Consider the following 18,341-nt stretch of genomic DNA (forward strand, 5'->3'; position numbering starts at 1 on the left):
AGAAAAACAAGATTGTACCTTTTAAAAGTCCAAAAAGTGGACAGAAATGGACTGAAAATGCCTCGAAGATCTCAACCCTATTTCAAACGTCCCAAAGTTGCTTGTTTACACGTTGGCTTGACTTCAAACTTAGGCGAATGACCTCAGGGAGTTGTGTAGTTGCTTCTAGACCTTCCAAAACCTTGCAAATCAAACGGAAGGTCACCGGAGAACCTACACCCGATCAGAGGTTCGAGTTGGAAGCTTAAAACTTGGTCATTTTTTAATCGGCTTGTACGGATGGACTCGTGGAGACGAGAGGAGTACAATGGTGGTGACTCAAGGTCCGATCCATGAGGTTTGATGAGTGTTCTTAGTTGTTGCAGAGGAAAGAGCGAGACTCGGTGTGAGGGAGAGAAGAAAAAGAGAGAGTTTTTTTCTTTTAAAAATTAATAAACTAGTGAGAGGGAATGTCCAAATTTATGGAAGGGGACTTGGGGACAATGGAGGAGTGGTGTGTGGGCTCCATGTGGCTCACAAAACAAGACACAAAATATCCCTCCAATTGAAATTACCAAATCGCCCTTTACGTTTGTAAGTCCATAAAATCTCTATCGTAGCTCCGAATTCGATTCCGATTGTGTCTACACGTTCATATCGTCGAGTACTTCAAGAATACAGTAAAATTAGCTTGTACAAGTCACAAAAAGATGGTCAACGGAAGTCAAAATCGTTGCCTCTAAGGGCATTTTCGTCAATTCACTCTTTTAAATAAAATCGTAAAATTAGGGACGTGTTGTCACACACCCACCCAAATTTTAGGGTTTTGCCTTACAAAACATTTGTGACATCCCACATCGCCCAGGGGAGTGATCCTTAAATGTATATTCCTATCCCTACCTAGCACGAGGCCTTTTGGGAGCTCACTGGCTTCGGGTTCCGTAGCAACTCCGAAGTTAAGCGAGAATGAGGCTAGAGCAATCCCATGATGGGTGACCCACTGGGAAGTTGCTCGTGAGTTCCCAAAAACAAAACCGTGAGGGAATGGTAAGCTCAAAGCGGACAATATCGTGCTACGGTGGTGGAGCGGGCCCGGGAAGTGATCCGCCCCGGGCCGGGATGTGAAATCATTGCCATCAGCCTCACTACTATGTTCATTTTTATCATTATATACTATTATATCTGTTTTTTTTTTTTTGTATTAAAATTTATCAAATACTTTTACATTAATTTTCATACTCACAACACTTTAAAAAATACAATTTATTAAATGCTCAACCGCTTTATTTTTATAGCTAAGTATTCTTAAAGCACATAAAAACAGTTTTTTTTTAAAATGTACATCAATCTCAAACTCAATTTGATATCGTATTTGAGTTTTCCGCATGACAACATTTTGGTCAACAGGTCATCTCTAGTTCATCACTTGTGGCTTTGACTAATAAAATAATCAGCACGCAAGCAATTACTTGCATTAGAGGGTGAGCAATTACGTGCAACTGTGCAATACAGGGAAACCGTAGGACAACCCGGTTATGTAGTTAGGCCCCGTTTATTGCATGGTATTAAGTGGGATTAATTTTTCAAAAAAAATAATTTAAAGACTTAATTTTACTTGAATACTAATTTAGAGACTAAGTCGACAGTTTACTCAGCTTATAAGAAAAAGTAATGATATTGTCTAATATATGCTTATCCCATATACAATGATAATTCTTATTTGTATTACAGAGTGTCAGCTAATAATATGTTAATGTTGTGTTTGTAAATTAAATTATTGTTGAAATTGTACACTTCAAACTCATTATGCTTTATCTTGATATGATGTGGTGAATATATTATATATTATATATATATATATATGAGATAAAAGAAAAAAATAAGAACACTAGTAGAAAATTCTATTTTTAGTTCTTCATTCCTCAAGCATATAGTGCAACTTTCATCACCATATACGTATGAAGGTGCTTTTCATATGGTGCAACTTTCATCACCACATACGTATGAAGGTGCTTTTAGTAAAATTAAGGAAAGCTGTTGCTCTAGTAGAAAGTCCTCCACTGCTATATATAAGGTTTGGTCGATCTCTAAGGGCAGGCAGATCACGTAAAAAGATATTGATTAGAGAGAGAGAGCGAGAGAGAGAGAGAGAGAGAGAGAGAGAGAGAGCAATGGCAGAAGTGAGTAACAAGCAGGTGATACTGAGGGATTATGTAGTCAAGGCCTTTCCCAAAGAGTCAGACTTGTGTGTGATCAACACCGCTACTATCAAGTTGAAGCTTCCCGCAGAGACTGATCAGCCAGCTGATGCGGTTACTTCCTCAAAGGAACAACTAGTCCTACTTAAGAACCTCTACTTGTCTTGCGATCCCTACCAACGACTCTTTATGGAAAGCGTCCAAGGGCACAGCGTCCCATCAATGTCCTCCTATACACCTGGCTCTGTAAGTAAACCCATCGATCATATATATGTGTGTGTGTGTACAGTGTAAGGCAGGTGAAACGCGTGAAACACATTTTAACATAATTTCTTCGTGCAGACGATACACGGATATGGAGTGGCTCAAGTTTTGGACTCCAGGCACCCAGATTTTAAGGCAGGAGACTTAGTTTGGGGGACGACTGATAGGAGCATATTTATGCGACTTAAATGGCTTGTTCTCGTACATTTACGTTATGTTTCTTTAGTTATTTTAGTACTTTAAGCTATTTTCGTGTGTTTGTAGGTCCAAAGGGCTAAAGGAGCAAAAAGATGCATTTTGGAGACTTTTGGAGCACTTTTGGGCTAAGGACGGATAGCTTATGCTTGAAGCCAAAGTGTTGGACGAAATTGAAGACCTAATTGGAGCCAAAGTGTTGGAACCTTGTTCTCTTTAGTTTTAGGACATTTAAACCTTTCCTAATCCCAATCATGCCATGCATAACACACATCCATTCTAACACATTGTCATTGCACATGCATTTCCTTCATTAGTTAACCCACATGCACTTATCACTTATCATCACCACTTAACCACTTATCATATCATAACCACATATCATATCACTTATCACTTATCACTTAACATATCATCCACCTACTTCACCTACAACATCCACTTCACCTACAACATCCACCTACTTCACCTACAACATCCACCTACTTCACCTACAACATCCACTTCACCTACAACATCCACCTACTTCACCTACAACATCCACCTACTTCACCTACAAATGACATAGCCATATGTTCCCTCCACTACTCCTATAAATACCCTTGCATTCATTCATTCAAAAACATCTCATTCACAACACAACACCCCTCAAACACTTCCATTCTTTCTTTGCCGTGAGTCCCCTTAGAATCCAAAACCATCTTTCCATTTCCATCACTCCTCACTCCATTCCACATTTCCATAATCCCCCAAACCTCACCTTAGACCTTGTGCTACAACAACGAGGAAGAGAAGAGGACCTAAACGTTCATACAATTCAAGTTTGAGTTGTTGGAATGTTTAGGTGATTCTTTGATTTCAATGTTTCATTTTAATTCTCTTTGTTTTGTACGTATAAGGAATGGAAGAGAAGAGTGCCTAAACGTTCATACAATTCAAGTTTGAGTTGTTGGAATGTTTAGGTGTTTCTTTGATTTCAACGTAATGAGGAACTAAAACCCCCTTTAGCTAGGGGGTGATTCGAAATAAATGTTTATGCTTGCATTTTGATTTGATTACTTCTAATTGCGTTTCATAAGCTGTGGTTCAATTTGTTTAACCGTTTGATTGATAACTTATTTATGTATGTTTATTGAGAGTGTACACTTAATTTTCATGCATGAATATGACGCTAGAATATAAGTGAGTTTCACCTAATAGTTACGAACTTATATTCACAAGTAGTGGAGGTTGCTTATAAACAATCGCGTTAAATGAATTCTTGGCATAAGTTTCATGCGTATTCCATAGTAACGAATGCCTCGTCAACACTTAAAGTTTTCATGATGCTTAATGATTTTTGATTGTATCTTTATTGTGCTTTTCACGTAAAGGACTTTTGGAGAATGTTGTGAATTGCGTTGCGCTAACCCATCCAATTCATTAACTTAAGGAAAACTTGACGGTTAATTTAAGCGGACCTAATTGACCCGGGGCGTTGAGAATTAATGATTTGTTGAAATGCAATTGGAAATCTTTTTATTATGCAAGTGTAACATGTATGGAGATGAACCCCTTAGCTATTCTATCATCCATTCATTCCATTTCATCAATTCCATATTTACATTCTGTTTTAATTTGTTCATTTAATTTAATTTCGTATAAACTTAAATCCCCCTTTACTTTAATGTCAATTTAGTTAGAAATCATTTTAGTTTGTGTTTTTTTTAAAGCATTTTGAGTTTTTGGTTTGTCTTAGTGTTTTAAACTTTAATTTTGCTTTCTTTGAGTCTAGTTTAGTGTTTTAAACTTTATTTTACGTTTTTGAGTCAATTTAGAAGGTTTTAGCAAGCCCTCCTAATCCCCGGTCTAGAACGATCCCTCACTTATCCATTCTACTACAATTGTCAAACGAGGGTTTAATTTGAGTGTCAAGTAAATCACGCATCAAATTTTGGCGCCGTTGCCGGGGATTAGCAACTTTGCTAATCCCTTGGTTCTTTTCTTTTTTTTTTGGTTTAGTTGTTTTCGTTTTAGTTTCTAACTTAGTGTTGTTTTCTTTGTTTGTTCTTACTTTTGATTTTTGATTTAGTTCTCTTTCTTTGATTTTAGGTACTAGAGAAGTAAGATATGGATTTTGCTAGCATTCAAGCTCAATTGGCAAATCTTACTTCTAAATTGTCGCCGTATGCCGAAAGGACCACAATGCAGAGTGTCCCTACATTTGGTGCTTCATATAGGCAAGGATTTCAAGCCAATCAATGTCCACAAAGAGATTGGAGGGATCATTCAAACTCTATATGGTGGGAAGATCAACAAGTTCAACGTGAAGCATATTGGCAACCATATGAGGAGTTCTATTCAAGACCTATGCAGCCACCACAACTTCATATGCAATATGCTCAATTAAATTCAAGTTCGCCAGTAGATTATATTCAAATTCTTAATGAAATAAATTCTTTGGCGCAGGGGTCACAAAATCAAGCCAAGGAGGCTCAACAAGAAGCATATTGGCAACCATATGAGGAGTTCAATACAACACCTATGCAGCCACCACAACCTCCCCCACAGCAATTCCAATCAAGTTCAAGTATGTCCATGGATAATGATAAAAATTTTCAATTACTAACCTCTTTGACGCAGGACGAACAAAATCAAGACAAGAAGTTGGGTAAATTGGACGAGCAATTTGGGCAGATTATGGAGTTCATGAAACAAATTCAAGAGCAAAGTGAACTTTCCAACTCAACTATTGAAAACTCGAAGGAAGATTTTGAAATCCATAATGCTATCACTTTGGGAAGTGCTATGGAGGTTGGAGCTGACCTAAAAATGTCCAAACATAGCCTAGAAGTGGATGAAGAGCTGCTAATTGAGGAGGAGGAAGAAGACATGCACACGGCAAGGGTAGAACAACCCTTGCCGCATCCCCCTAAGCCCTCTAAACCACCCACCACCAGTAAGGACGTCCCAATTTCATGTTATTCTGATGTTATTCCACCCAATGTCCCTTTTCCTAGCAGGTTTTTGATTCCCAACCAAGAAGAGAGTAAAAAGGACATCGTGGAAGCCTTCCCAAAGGTGCAAAATGCTATTCAAATTCTTGGTGCAACACAGCAAGTTTTAGATGGTGTTGAATTCTTCAAAGGACTTTGTACACCAAGAAGAATGATGCAAGAGAAGGTAGTGGCTGGAGAAGATGTAGAAGGCATCAAAGAGGACAAATTTGAAACCACAATTCCCAAGGAAGTTGGATTTTATGACACGGGACAAGTCATAACTTTCGAAGGGGTGTTTATTCTGGAGTTCATTTTGGAGCACACAGGTAAGCCGCCTCCCCGAATTTCAATTTTCTTTTATACTAACATGTGGTTAATGATTCAGGCACCTAATCTGGAATTTAAACTATTACCGGATCATTTCAAGTATCACCGCCCATTCAAAGATAAATTCCATGCCGTTTGATTTTATTTATGTTAAAAAAAAAAAAAAAAAAAAAAAAAAAAAAAAAAAAAAAAAAAAAAAAGAAAGAAAGAAAGATACTAAACATGGAGAAAGGTGGAGCTTCACAAAGGTTGTTTACGTGAAGTCCCGCTACGAGGCGTCGAAGCAGAAGGAATAGAAGCGGAAGGCATAGGAGTGGAAGGCGCAGAAGCGGGAGGTATCGGAGCGGAAGCCATAGAGCATTCCAGGCCTCAATACTTGGCCAAGCGCTGGATGACCCAGGAAAAAGGTGCCTCTGGAGACAAGCCGCAAGCCTTTGACGGTCACTGTGAATTCGACCCTCAGATTCTTGCAGCTCATCAAGCTTTCTCTTCATGCCCGACGAATAGTTATTTGCAAGCACATGCAAACTTCTATTCTCGTACTTAAGCTGCTGGATCTCTTGCTTAAGACTCTCCACCTCTGCCATCAATGATTCCACCTGACGGGAGCGGGCAAGCAGGCGTTGGCCCATGTTGGACACAGAACTCGCACACTGAACACTAAGTGCGAGGGACTCTTGAACGGCCAACTCATCGGACCGTCCTGACAGCAGCCTACTATCTTTTGGAGTGAGGAGGTTCCTAGCTACTATTGTAGCTGTTGTGGCGTCCTGCATCACGGAGTCTTCACCTGTAAGAAGACCGTTAGAAGATAAGAAAGAAGGGCGCCATACGTTACCTTGACGCGGCGCGCCCGTATCACTGCTAAGGCTCAATTCCAAGCTAAGGTTCGATGAGTTTGCCATTTTTCAAAAGTGTTCAAAGAAAAGGGATGGAGTTAAATTTCAAAGGGCCGGAGTCGATCTTCAAGAATGGGAAATCTTCAGAGAGTGTTTGTTGTGGTGATCGATAGCTCAATAAAAAAGCCAAGGCGACGCGTCCACCGATTCAAAAAGCCGGAATTTCCGGCGTAATTTTGGCGACGCTTTCTCGGCTTTTCAGAAGACGCGTTCAACTTTGTCAAAAGATTTCTTCTTTTCAGACAACACGTGGAGGCCATCACCGCAACTACATATCTTTAGCCGACAAGCGCAAAGTTCGGCGATGCTTTCTCTGCTTTTCAGAAGACGCGTGCAGCTTTGTCAAAAGGAGCCGCATCTGCACTACCACGTGTCGTTCAGAAAGCGAAGGGGTGTCGTTCAGAAATCGAAGAGGCGTGCTCAGAGATCGAAGAGGCGCCACTATTTCAAAAAGCCGGAATTGCGGGATCAAAACGTTTGTCGACAAGGGTAAAAAGTACCACCACTTGATATTATCTCTATATATGTCGACCTTCGTCTTTTATGGCAGGGCAAACCTGAAGAAAATGCCCAACTCTCCCTCACCTCTGAGGGTGCACTCCCAACCAAGCCTTTCGAAATATTCAATTCTTTCTTCTTCCCCAAAGATGATACCAGATGCCTGGAGTACATATGACCCAGGAGGAAACAGCACAACAAATACATGTGCTGATTCATTCACCGCTTCTTCAAAAGCAAAGGTATCTCATATCATCAAGGTCAAAAGCAAAAGTATCTCATATCATGCTCTTTCCCTGTCTTTTTCTTTGTCCTTGTTCTTACTCGCATGGCAAAGTAAAAGAAGCAATCAGCCGGCACTTAGAGTCAGTCTTCCGATCTGGAGCCAACTGCCTGGGATCTATTCCTGATTGCTTACCTAGCGTTGCTCTCGAGTAGTCATCTTCAACGGTTGATACACTTCCGGAGAAGGGATCACTTCTGCAAAGGGGAGCGAGTAAGGCAAGTGAAAATGATACATTGAAGCATGTGGAGACAAACATAGGCTGAGTTATCCTCCAACCCTTTTCAATACGAATTGGAAAGATTGAACAAAGAAACAGACCAAAGGGGTAAGCTCAGACCTTCAGGGGAGACCCAAAGATCCATCCTGCTGCCCAGTTCAAGAAGTAGCACAAAGGAAAATCAACGATGGGCAGAAACCAGTTCAAGAGTAAGCCTGTGGAATCACAAAGATCAAAAGCCTCAATGCAATTACCAAGGAGAAGATGGAATTTACACTCTATAACCAGATTTGCGTCTCTAAACTCTTCTCTTTGTTAATTACATTATGCCATGTTTAGTATGTTTAAGTGCTTTTTGTGTATTTACTTATGCTTTGTGTGAATCTATGCTTAAAACATTGAGGACAATGTTTGATTTAAGTGTGGGGGGGGGGTAACTAAGTATATTTGATGCAAATTCGTGGGATTTATTCACCTATCACTTCACATGTTGTTTCTCACTGTTTTAAAACTGTTTTAGTGTATTTTGTCTTAAAAATTCGAAAATCCCATAAAAATTTGAAAAATTGTTTTGAAAAACCCAAAAAGAGTTGTTTTAAAGTTGTTTTTGTGTGTGTGTTTGTGTCTTAGGATACCTTCCAACACAATGATAAGGATTTGGTTTGTAATTGCATGACTGTTAAAAAGAGTTATAAACATAGAGAAAAGTTTGATTTACTCTTGGTATATGCTTGGTTATGGTTATAATGTATGACTTCACATGCAATCATAAAAGAAAATTTAGTTTTTGTAACATGCCTGAAGGAAGGAACTCAAACAAATGCTACAACCCTGAGAGACTTGAGCCTATAACGTTCTTTGGAGAGTATAATCTGTGATTTCTTGTTTTCTAAAATCGTTGCATGATCTCATTATTCTTTGCTTGGTTACTACTTAGAAGGCGTTTCATCATATAGTTCCAAATGCTAGAACTCATGCCCATTTCATTCAAAGCATGTTATTGATTTGCATAACATATATCAAGATGAAGTTGTGTAGTTGCCACCATAGCCAAATAGCCTCACTTCCCATATTTCGTATATGTTGTAAGTTGTACCCCCGTTGAGCCTCGTTTTGCCTTTATTCCTTGTTTACCCACATCACCCCTTACCTAGCTTAGAGTAGGACTTTCCTATACCCTTGTTCTTAAAGTTTAGTGAGCATGACTTAAATGAATTCCTTTTGAGTTACATTATGCAAGAAAATGAGTGTGGGGGAGTAAAAGTTTGTTCTTACGTTTATATGTATGTTTTGAGATTCAAAAGAAAAAGAAGAAAAGAAAAAAAAAAAAAAAAAGGGAGTGAAAATAAGTAAGAATGAACTCACGAGCGTTAATGGTTGAAGAAAGGGTCCAAAAAGTTGAATATGGCCCTAAGTTTTGTGTGATTTTCCCTTGGGTGTTCAAAGTTGACTTCTGGGTTCTTAAGGGAATTCTAAGTGCCTAATTCAATACTTTGCTCACTATTGCTTTAAGAATGTTTGTTTATCCTTCACCTTTCATTGTTAGCCAATACCCTAGCCCCGTTACTACCCTTTGAATTCTATATTGAGTGTTATGTATTTCAATTGTGGAGTTTGAACTTGGTATGAGCTTATGGTGTCACTGGTTCTCGCGTCTAAGTAGTAGCATTCCATTCATGAGATCATATCTAAACATGCTTATTAACTCCAGAAAATGCTTTCCTTATTATAACATATGTGAGTGTTCGTCTACATGTTTACATCAATCTTCTCACATATACCTAGTGTAGGGTGTGTAGTCAGAAAATCTGTGTGAAAAACGAGAGTACATCTAGTAAGAAATTGAGGGAATTCTCTAAAGGCATGTTACTACATTTGAAATGTGTTTTAATTGCTTAATTGTGAACTAGTATGTGGTGACTATGATTAAGAATGTACTTAAGTGTAAAGATGGCTCAAATCTGTGAGAATAATGATTTTTAACTTGTCATGTGCATTGGAAGTCCCTGATACGATTGTTGGAAGGTGTAGGTTGTGTTTTGTTCTTTTTGTTTTGCTTTTCTGTTTTGCTCGAGGACTAGCAAAAGCTAAGTGTGGGGGTATTTGATAGGAGCATATTTATGCGACTTAAATGGCTTGTTCTCGTACATTTACGTTATGTTTCTTTAGTTATTTTAGTACTTTAAGCTATTTTCGTGTGTTTGTAGGTCCAAAGGGCTAAAGGAGCAAAAAGATGCATTTTGGAGACTTTTGGAGCACTTTTGGGCTAAGGACGGATAGCTTATGCTTGAAGCCAAAGTGTTGGACGAAATTGAAGACCTAATTGGAGCCAAAGTGTTGGAACCTTGTTCTCTTTAGTTTTAGGACATTTAAACCTTTCCTAATCCCAATCATGCCATGCATAACACACATCCATTCTAACACATTGTCATTGCACATGCATTTCCTTCATTAGTTAACCCACATGCACTTATCACTTATCATCACCACTTAACCACTTATCATATCATAACCACATATCATATCACTTATCACTTATCACTTAACATATCATCCACCTACTTCACCTACAACATCCACTTCACCTACAACATCCACCTACTTCACCTACAACATCCACCTACTTCACCTACAACATCCACTTCACCTACAACATCCACCTACTTCACCTACAACATCCACCTACTTCACCTACAAATGACATAGCCATATGTTCCCTCCACTACTCCTATAAATACCCTTGCATTCATTCATTCAAAAACATCTCATTCACAACACAACACCCCTCAAACACTTCCATTCTTTCTTTGCCGTGAGTCCCCTTAGAATCCAAAACCATCTTTCCATTTCCATCACTCCTCACTCCATTCCACATTTCCATAATCCCCCAAACCTCACCTTAGACCTTGTGCTACAACAACGAGGAAGAGAAGAGGACCTAAACGTTCATACAATTCAAGTTTGAGTTGTTGGAATGTTTAGGTGATTCTTTGATTTCAATGTTTCATTTTAATTCTCTTTGTTTTGTACGTATAAGGAATGGAAGAGAAGAGTGCCTAAACGTTCATACAATTCAAGTTTGAGTTGTTGGAATGTTTAGGTGTTTCTTTGATTTCAACGTAATGAGGAACTAAAACCCCCTTTAGCTAGGGGGTGATTCGAAATAAATGTTTATGCTTGCATTTTGATTTGATTACTTCTAATTGCGTTTCATAAGTTGTGGTTCAATTTGTTTAACCGTTTGATTGATAACTTATTTATGTATGTTTATTGAGAGTGTACACTTAATTTTCATGCATGAATATGACGCTAGAATATAAGTGAGTTTCACCTAATAGTTACGAACTTATATTCACAAGTAGTGGAGGTTGCTTATAAACAATCGCGTTAAATGAATTCTTGGCATAAGTTTCATGCGTATTCCATAGTAACAAATGCCTCGTCAACACTTAAAGTTTTCATGATGCTTAATGATTTTTGATTGTATCTTTATTGTGCTTTTCACGTAAAGGACTTTTGGAGAATGTTGTGAATTGCGTTGCGCTAACCCATCCAATTCATTAACTTAAGGAAAACTTGACGGTTAATTTAAGCGGACCTAATTGACCCGGGGCGTTGAGAATTAATGATTTGTTGAAATGCAATTGGAAATCTTTTTATTATGCAAGTGTAACATGTATGGAGATGAACCCCTTAGCTATTCTATCATCCATTCATTCCATTTCATCAATTCCATATTTACATTCTGTTTTAATTTGTTCATTTAATTTAATTTCGTATAAACTTAAATCCCCCTTTACTTTAATGTCAATTTAGTTAGAAATCATTTTAGTTTGTGTTTTTTTTAAAGCATTTTGAGTTTTTGGTTTGTCTTAGTGTTTTAAACTTTAATTTTGCATTCTTTGAGTCTAGTTTAGTGTTTTAAACTTTATTTTACGTTTTTGAGTCAATTTAGAAGGTTTTAGCAAGCCCTCCTAATCCCCGGTCTAGAACGATCCCTCACTTATCCATTCTACTACAATTGTCAAACGAGGGTTTAATTTGAGTGTCAAGTAAATCACGCATCAACGACCAATTGGGAAGAGTACAGTCTAATCACTACACCCCAAGACCTCTTCAAAATCCACCACACCGATATACCCCTATCCTATTATACTGGAATTTTAGGTAATAATTTAAGTCCACGCCCAGTATATATACCTTTCTTTGTATACATAGTATAGTATAGTAGAGTATACGTACCTATCGCATACTATTGGTTGAATACACCCCTATTATCCGATACGTACTGTAACTTCTCTACTAATGAATCGAGAAATTTTCATTGCAATTTGCAGGTTTACCTGGTATGACAGCTTATGTTGGTTTCTACGAAATATGTTCTCCTAAGAAAGGAGAATACGTCTTCATTTCAGCAGCAGCTGGTGCTGTTGGTCAGCTTGTTGGACAACTTGCAAAATTGATGGGTTGTTATGTTGTTGGAAGTGCTGGTAGTAACGAAAAGGTACTAAAACCAATCCGTTTCATAACCACATTTCATTTGGGTCTTCATTGTAGAACACGGTTCTTTTAGATTAGCATTTTATTCACATGAAAATTAAGTATATTCGGCTTCTGGGCTGATCTTGTTATAGGTCGATCTTTTGAAGAATAAGTTTGGATTTGACGAGGCTTTTAACTACAAAGAAGAAAATGACTTGAATGTGGCTTTGAAAAGGTAATGTATTTTTCGTTACGTTTCCTACATAATATACCATCCCTCATTTTTGTATTTCAGTAAAACCTTATTTTTTTTTAATTTTTCAATTTTTAGAAACATTGAATCTGATATATTTATATTTATGACTAAGTTTTGTATCATATATTTTAACTTTTAACTTGTACCCATTTTTTAAAGAATTTATTATTGTCACTTCAAAAATCTCATTGTACTCATAGTTTTTTTAATCTTTTATTTGTACTCATAATTGATTTATAATGTACCCATTTTCTTTTGATTTACTCCAATCCTTGGAGTAAAACTCAAATTTCAGGTTCTAAACTTACCCCAACTTGCTTCAACCCTTGGTGCAAATATGAATTAAAACTCAAAACTCATTTATGGACCAAATTTAGCCTAGGATTCCCCCTAGGTTAATGGGGTTGGCCCACCATATATGTATATTTTTTTCTAGTTTTATATTTATAAATTTATTGAATCCAACCGCTAAGATCTAATTTGATGAAATCCAACAGTAAAAAAAAATAAAATCTAACTGTTCAAATTTAAATCTAACGGCTAAAGTAATTAAAAAAAAATCTTTTATGTGTTTCATATTCTTTCATAGTGTTTCACGAGTTTCATGGTGTCGGCTAGTGATTTTTCAATATTTGTCGGAATCTAAATAGTTTTAGGTTAACATGTTCATAAAATTAAATTAGAATAGTCTATATAATTTTTTTTCTTTTAGAAAAGTTACTTTAAGAAAAAAAGAAAAAAAAAACCTAAATTTATTCTTTAATCATCTGGGGCTAAAATTTTAATCTAGAAGAGTTGGAGCAAAAAAGTTTCTAGATTAAAACCTAAATTTTCTAGGCTAAAAATTTTAAGTTTTAACCCAAGTGTTAGAGATGGTCTAAATGTAAAATCTATTCACCTTTTTATTTATAATGTACCCATACTTTATAATAAAATGTACTCTTTTTTAGTTTAAACCTACCAATATTTAAAAATAAAAATAAAACATTTTATTTTAAAAAACACAAAATCTGATTAGATTTCACACAATTCAAATTTGATGAAATTTTTTTTATAAAACCCTGTTTGGTATTAATCTTTGCATGATTTTAGGAAGGATTTAATCATTTTTGTTTTTTTTTTTTATTACTCTCCCTTCGAACTTAGTATAGTAGATTAGTATAGAATATCGCATGTAATAAAAAAAACCACATGCTTAATATATATTTGTGATTACGATTGCAGATATTTCCGGGAAGGCATTGATATATACTTTGAAAATGTTGGGGGTAAAACGCTGGATGCTGTGCTCCTTAACATGAGACTCCATGGGCGCATTTCTGGATGTGGAATGATTTCACAGTACAATCTTGACAAGCCTGAAGGGGTAACTAATTTGATGCAACTCATATACAAGCGCATTCGTTTCCATGGATTTTCAGTTCTTGATCACTATCACCTCTATCCTAAATTCCTTGAGTTTATGTTGCCTCACATTAGACAAGGGAAGATTGTTTATGTGGAAGACATAGTTGAAGGCCTTGAGAATGGTCCAGCAGCGCTTGTTGGACTTTTTAAGGGTCGTAACTTTGGAAAACAAGTAGTTGTAGTCTCTCATGAGTGATGTATTCAGTCAATAATTGATTTAGTCTACTTATGTTGCCATTTCAGCCATTATTATTCTACCTTGTAATTCAGAATAAACGTCACACGTGTTGGAGGATAAAATTTTACATCATATATATAACGTAATAATGTACAGTTTGTACGTGGAAAAATCATTACTAATTGTTGGATTATGATTATAAAAGACGCAGCTTGGTAGAGGCGTTTGATTAATTTTTTTTTCTTCCTTTGCAACTTCTTTCTCCTGACAAATTTGTAGAGAATCATACTTGGAATAGAGAAAATATTTCCTCTCATTAGTAGAAAAAAAAGTTTGCGCAATGAACAATATTTCGTTGCACAAGATGTACTTGGGCGACGAAAAAATTGTTTCGTTGTGCAAAATAGACAGGATAAGAAGAAAAAAAAATTGCATGATGAATATTTGTTGTCTTTGCGTAAAATCAGCAATAAAACACGGGGTAATTTTTTTTGGCGTGAAAAACTTGCGCGAGGAAAAGGAGACATTTGCGCAACTAAGGGTTCGTCACACTAGTTCCAGTAAATTTTCAATTAGACCATTCATTGTAGGTGAATCAGAGGAATCAATATCGCATTTAATACAGATGTTTGCGTGACAAAGCCTTCATCATGCAAAGGCCCTAACCTTCCTATAAATATGCGCTTCTGCTGTCCTTATTCTTCACAATTCTTTTCTCCTTATTCTTTAAGAACAAATGGAGGATAAAAATAAGGATCAGAACGTGCCCGCCGCCAACCCGAATGATTTGAGGCAACATTTTGAGTCCGCGCATGCAAGCCATAGGGAATAACTGTCCCACTGCTGAGTGGCGTTCTTGGAAAAATGTGCCCGAGAATGTGAAGAAGGTTGTAATGGATGAACGATTAGTAAGTATATTGTTGATGCATCAATAATTAAGTTTGTGAAAAGTTTAGTTATATGTTGGAATTAATTATTTGCATATATGTGTAACAATGTAAGTATACTTCGGATGATGATACGAACGAACAGTTGATGAAGTTGATGGAGGATGCTTTGGAGGCAGGTTACAAATCGGTGGCGTTATGAAGTCTTACAAAATGGACCAGGACCATCGAAATAGTAGTTTTAAATTCATGTTTTGTATGACAATATTTAAATTTGAGGTTTTTTTTTTTTTAAGTTATGTATTTGGACTTAATTATGTTTTAAATCCTGTTTGGTTTTTTTATTGAGGCCTAATGTAAGCACCCTATCACTCGACGGTGTCCCTCAGCCATCCTTTTGTTTCTTGGAAAAGGAAACACAGAGACAGCAATTGACATCTTCCCTTCAAGAGGCTTTTTGTTCCTTTTCTGTGGCCCCAAGTTGAAAATCCGAAAGACTTTTTGTGTGATTTAGAATCCCACACGTTTAGTCAATAAAAGAGAGAAAATATGTCTTGTTGGCTTTTTCCCCTTTTTTAACTTTTATCTTGTAGCTTTTGTCATTTTGTTTCCACACCTATTACATTTGTATTTGATTACGGTTTAATGTGCCTTTGTCCACCGTGACCTCATTCTACAAGATTTCATTTGGATCAACATGCAACTAGCACCACACAAAGGCTGCTAGGATTTATGGAGTGAAGTGTTTGCATGAAAGAATACTAAATTGCACCAAGACGAGCCATGCTTCACTGATCTCTTCGCAAGAAGTCTCATACTCTCTACTGATATTGTTCCAGCAACGAATACGGATTGCTCAAGAATGGAACATGTTCTAGGGAGAGCAGGGAAATCCTTACTTATAGCTATTAGGGTTTCCTTCAATATTGCTTATCATGGTGATTGGATTGATACACCTAATCACTATTCAATTCTTAATGTTGTCTCACTGAGGCATGTACAAGATATCTTCCAAATTAGTTTTAACCAAAGTCAACAAATGTTTCAATGGCTCCATGATTCTTGTCAATCAATCATTCAATCACACTGAAGGCAAATTACTTGCCCTACTTTCATTCTCATGTGATTCACAACACAACCCTTGGCAACTCAATATGGTTCTTACATGCCACTTAGTACTACGGTCTAGTGACATTTCATTTTACTTGTAAGTGAGAGGTCTTAGATTTGATTATCGTCAAAAGTGAATTTGAACCACATTATTTCTAGCTCATTGTGAGGCTAAGCCCAACCCCCCCCCCCCCTTTTTTAGCGTAGATAATATCATTAGCTCACACAAAAAAAAAAAAAAGAAAAAAAAAATGGTTCTTACATATTCAAGTCATCTGAAAGACTTTTCTGCTTCCTCTTCCTCTTTTCTAAGCATTCTTTGAAGCACAGAGCAGCAACAAGCAGCCAAAGATAAACAAGTGATGATTAAAGTGTCATCATCAGTTGCATATTTCTTCTTTCGACAAGTTCAGAAAATAACTTGTCGTTGTAGAAAATTAGTTTCCTCCTAATTCTTCTTTGTGGTCAATGAGGGTTGTTGCTTGTGTAAGAGTAAAAAAGTATTCAATATAACCACCAAGAACACAAGGATTGATCAAGTAAATCACAAACCATGAACTATGTAAACAAGAAGCAAATAAGATACAAAACGTGTTGATCAAAGCATACCTGCAAACATGTTTGTCAATGTAAAGGCTATTACATAATCTGCACACAACCTTCTTCTCTCTGCAAAGCACAATACTCTCCAACTTATAGGCTATTGGAACAATATAAGCGAGCCTTTGTGAGAGTAGGGATTGTGGTTTTATACTACAAGTTCTGGACTACCTATAACAATCCTACAAGGAAACTAAATCCTTGTATAATCATGAGTACTAAACTCATGTCCCAAAGCAAAGCTCTAATCCAAAACCAAATAGGATTCACTCTCGTAAACATATTGAGACTTCTTTATGTTAATCCACAATAACTTAACCCTGTGAAAACATACTGACATTCCAACATTCTCCCACTTGAGTATGATTTAAAAAGGTAAAATATTAACATAAAATTATCACATAAGTCTCACAACAATGTTTCTCCAGTAAAGCACAGAACTGAAAACATGTGTCAAGGGAATGAACTCATAATCTCCTCTGCAAAACAATGTGCAAAATCAACTTATAAATCACAATGTCTAACACATGTTCACAGAAAAGTGACTCTGCATACGAGCAAACCAAAAGTTTACTCCCACGCATATTGCCCAAAATACAACACAAGTTCTTTAGTCATTCACCAAAAAGAACAACTGAATATAATTCTCACAATAGCTTTGTCAAAATAAAAAATAATTAAAAAAAAAAAAAACAAAAACAAAAATTGACTCAAGAGCTTTTATTGAATTATCACAATGTTTCCTGTGAACAACTAATCACAGATTTATCTGAACTAGTTGAACCAAAAGAAAACCTCAACTAACTTCTAAAATGCAAACAAAATCTAAATAGATAAACCAAAATACCTAGCCTCCACAAAACATTACCACAACACACTTCTTCATGAAAAAGCATCCTATAGCTATCTTCGATAAGCTCAACAATATCAACTACTCCCACTTATCAGAAGCATCGACAACTTCTATATGAGAAACATATGCTTTAAAAATCCCATTAGGCAAGGCTTTTGTTAGTGGATTAGCAATCATCATATTTGTGGACAAATGTTCCATAACAATGACACCTTCTTTCACTTTCTCTCTAACTTTAAGAAACTTCACATCCATTAGCCTAGAAGCCGAAGTCCTTTTATTGTTGTTTGAGAAAAACACGGCTGAATTATTATCAAAAAACATTCTCAATGGTTTCTGAACTGAATCAACAACCTTCAATTCACTAATGAAGTTTTCAAGCTACACCGCTTGCTTCATACCTTCAAAACACGCTATGAATTTGGCTTCCATAGTAGAAGTAGAAATTATAGATTGCTTGGCACTTTTCTAAGAAATGGCACCTCCATTCAACATAAATATATATATCCATCAGTCGATTTCCTCACATCCAAGTCCCTAGCCAAGTCTGAATCTGTGTATCCAACAACTTCCAGTGTATTCTCTCTTCCATATACCAACAAGTAACCTTTTGTTCTCTGTAGGTACCTCAAAACTTTCTTTGCAGCCACCAAATGTGCTTCACCAGGATTTGATTGAAACCTCCCAAGTGATCCAGTTATGAATGCAAGATCGGGCCTTATGCAAA

The 18,341-nt window shown here is 36.7% G+C and overlaps 1 protein-coding gene across 1 annotated transcript; it reads left to right on the top strand.

Moving 5' to 3' along the window:
* The first annotated feature begins 11,914 nt into the window (after positions 1-11,914).
* Positions 11,915-14,339, top strand: LOC148693013 (2-alkenal reductase (NADP(+)-dependent)-like). The gene is made up of 4 exons (XM_088680619.1): positions 11,915-12,008; positions 12,179-12,345; positions 12,476-12,558; positions 13,804-14,339. The coding sequence occupies exons 2-4, from the start codon at positions 12,190-12,192 to the stop codon at positions 14,180-14,182; spliced, it is 618 nt and encodes a 205-aa protein (XP_088536745.1). The 5' UTR covers positions 11,915-12,008; positions 12,179-12,189; the 3' UTR covers positions 14,183-14,339.
* The last annotated feature ends 4,002 nt before the right edge of the window (positions 14,340-18,341 follow it).

Source organism: Pyrus communis, chromosome 11 (assembly GCF_041283825.1).
Source record: "Pyrus communis isolate YQ-2024b chromosome 11, ASM4128382v1, whole genome shotgun sequence".
Classification (NCBI taxonomy): Eukaryota; Viridiplantae; Streptophyta; class Magnoliopsida; order Rosales; family Rosaceae; genus Pyrus; species Pyrus communis.